General features: G+C 26.6%; 1 protein-coding gene across 1 annotated transcript; it reads left to right on the top strand.

The window, feature by feature from the left end:
- The first annotated feature begins 1,463 nt into the window (after positions 1-1,463).
- On the top strand, positions 1,464-1,835 carry LOC124421183 (secreted RxLR effector protein 161-like). The gene has a single exon (XM_046956023.1). It carries the CDS (start codon positions 1,464-1,466, stop codon positions 1,833-1,835), a length of 372 nt encoding a protein of 123 aa, XP_046811979.1.
- The last annotated feature ends 293 nt before the right edge of the window (positions 1,836-2,128 follow it).

The raw sequence follows: 2,128 nt of genomic DNA, 5'->3' as shown, positions 1-2,128 counted from the left end.
TTTTTCTAATTTTCTCAACGAAGTGAAGAATTTTAAAAGTTGTCTAATTTCTAGAAATTCAACTGTTTAATATAGTAAATTGAAAGATTTTGTAAATTTCACTATTTATTTGACTTTCTTGATAAATTCATTGAGAAAGTAGTAAAAATGTCAAAAGATAAAGATTTCGCAAAAATGAAACTGGCATTTTTGACTTATCTACAGTTTTTGTGAAATTTAGATTTTTTATAAATCCTTTGAATTTTAAACATTTTTTAATTTCTAGAAATTCAACTGTTTAGTGAATTGATTTTTTTTGTAAAATTCCCTGACCATCATTATTTAGTTGACTTTCTTGATAAATTCTTTGATAAAATTGGGAAAATGTAAAAAAAATATAGTAGAGTAAATTGAAATATTTTGTAAATTTCACTATTTATTTGACTTTCTTTAAAAATTCTTTGAGAAAGTAGGACAAATGTCGAAAAATAAAGATTTCGCAAAAATGAAGCTAGCATTTTTGACTTATCTACAGTTGTTGTGAAATCTAATAAAATCGATAAGAAAATTTAAAAAAATACCAAAAAGCAGTAAAACTTGCACATTTTTATAATTTTTTCAAGTTTTTATGAAACCTTGAATTTCAACAATTTTTTAATATAAAGAAATTCAACTGTTTATAAAATTGAAAGAATTTGGAAAATCCTTCAAATATATGTTTAATTTTCATGTTATACAAGAGTTTTTGTGAAACTTGTACATTTTTCTAATTTTCTCAATGAGGTGTAAATAATGTCTAATTTTAACAGGTTTTGTGAAACCTTTGAATTTTAAAAGTTGTCTAATTTCTAGAAACTCAACTGTTTAGTATATCAGTTTATCTACAGTTGTTTTGAAACTGGCATTTTTGAATTATCTTGATAAATTCTTTGATAAAGTAGGAAAAATGTCAAAAATAAAGATTTCGCAAAAATAAAACTGGCTTTTGACTTATTTACATTTTTTGTGAAATCTTGAATTTTTTATGAATCTTTTGAATTTTAAACATATTCTACTTTCCAGAAATTCAACTGCTTAGCATAGTAAATTTCGCAAAAATGAAACTGGCATTTTTGACTTATCTACAGGTTTTGTGAAATCTAATAAGTTCTTAACGAATTGCAAAAAGTATGTCTACTTTTTCTAGTTGTTGAAAAAAAAGCATGGACATTGTTTTTATTTTTTTCTAAACGAATTGCTAATTATGTTCACTTTTTCTAGAGTTTTTAAGAAACCTTTGAATTTCAACAATTTTCTAATATAAAGAAATTCAACTGTTTATTTAAATGAACGAGTTTGCGAAATCCCTCAAATATATGTTTAATTTTAATCTTATACTAGAGTTTTTGTGAAACTTGTACATTTTTCTAAACAAGATGAGAAAACTAAGGAAATAACTATGTCACAACGTAAATATATACAAAATATTTTGAAAAAAAATTAATATGGAAGACTGTAAACCTGCAAGAACACCATTTAATACGGGAATAAAACTATCAAAAGAAATGTGTGCAACCGAAGAAGAAAAATCAGAATTTGAAAAGATACCGTATCAAAATCTGGTGGGATCCCTTATGTATTTAGCAGTTTCAACGAGGCCTGATATCGCTCATATAGTGAGTGTACTTAGCCAATACAATACTAACTACGGTAAAGAACATTGGATAGCTGCTAAAAGAGTTTTACGTTACTTGAAAGGTACTCCAAATATTGGCCTACATTACAAAAGAACAAATGAGCAATTAACTGGCTATGCCGATGCAGACTGGGGTGCTAATATAGACGACAGAAGATATACGGGTTATATCTTCAAATAAGCTAATGCTGCTATAAGTTGGGAATCGAGGAAACAATGAACAGTAGCAATGTCTACAACTGAAGCAGTATATATGTCGCTCTCAGAATCCACAAAAGAAGCAATACATTTAAAAAGAGAAGAAATTTTGGGTAAACAAAATACAATTCTAATTTACAATGACAATCAAGGAGCTGGACTATTAAGCAAGAACCCAATATTTCACAATAGAACAAAACATATGGATATGAGACACCATTTTGTTCGTGAAAATGTAAATAGCGGAAATATTAAAATAGAATATATACCTACTAC

Source organism: Lucilia cuprina, unplaced genomic scaffold (genome assembly GCF_022045245.1).
Source record: "Lucilia cuprina isolate Lc7/37 unplaced genomic scaffold, ASM2204524v1 Scaffold_4597, whole genome shotgun sequence".
In the NCBI taxonomy this organism is placed as follows: domain Eukaryota; kingdom Metazoa; phylum Arthropoda; class Insecta; order Diptera; family Calliphoridae; genus Lucilia; species Lucilia cuprina.
The sequence above is the reverse complement of the archived record's forward strand: the minus strand, read 5'-3'. Positions and strand labels throughout refer to the sequence as shown.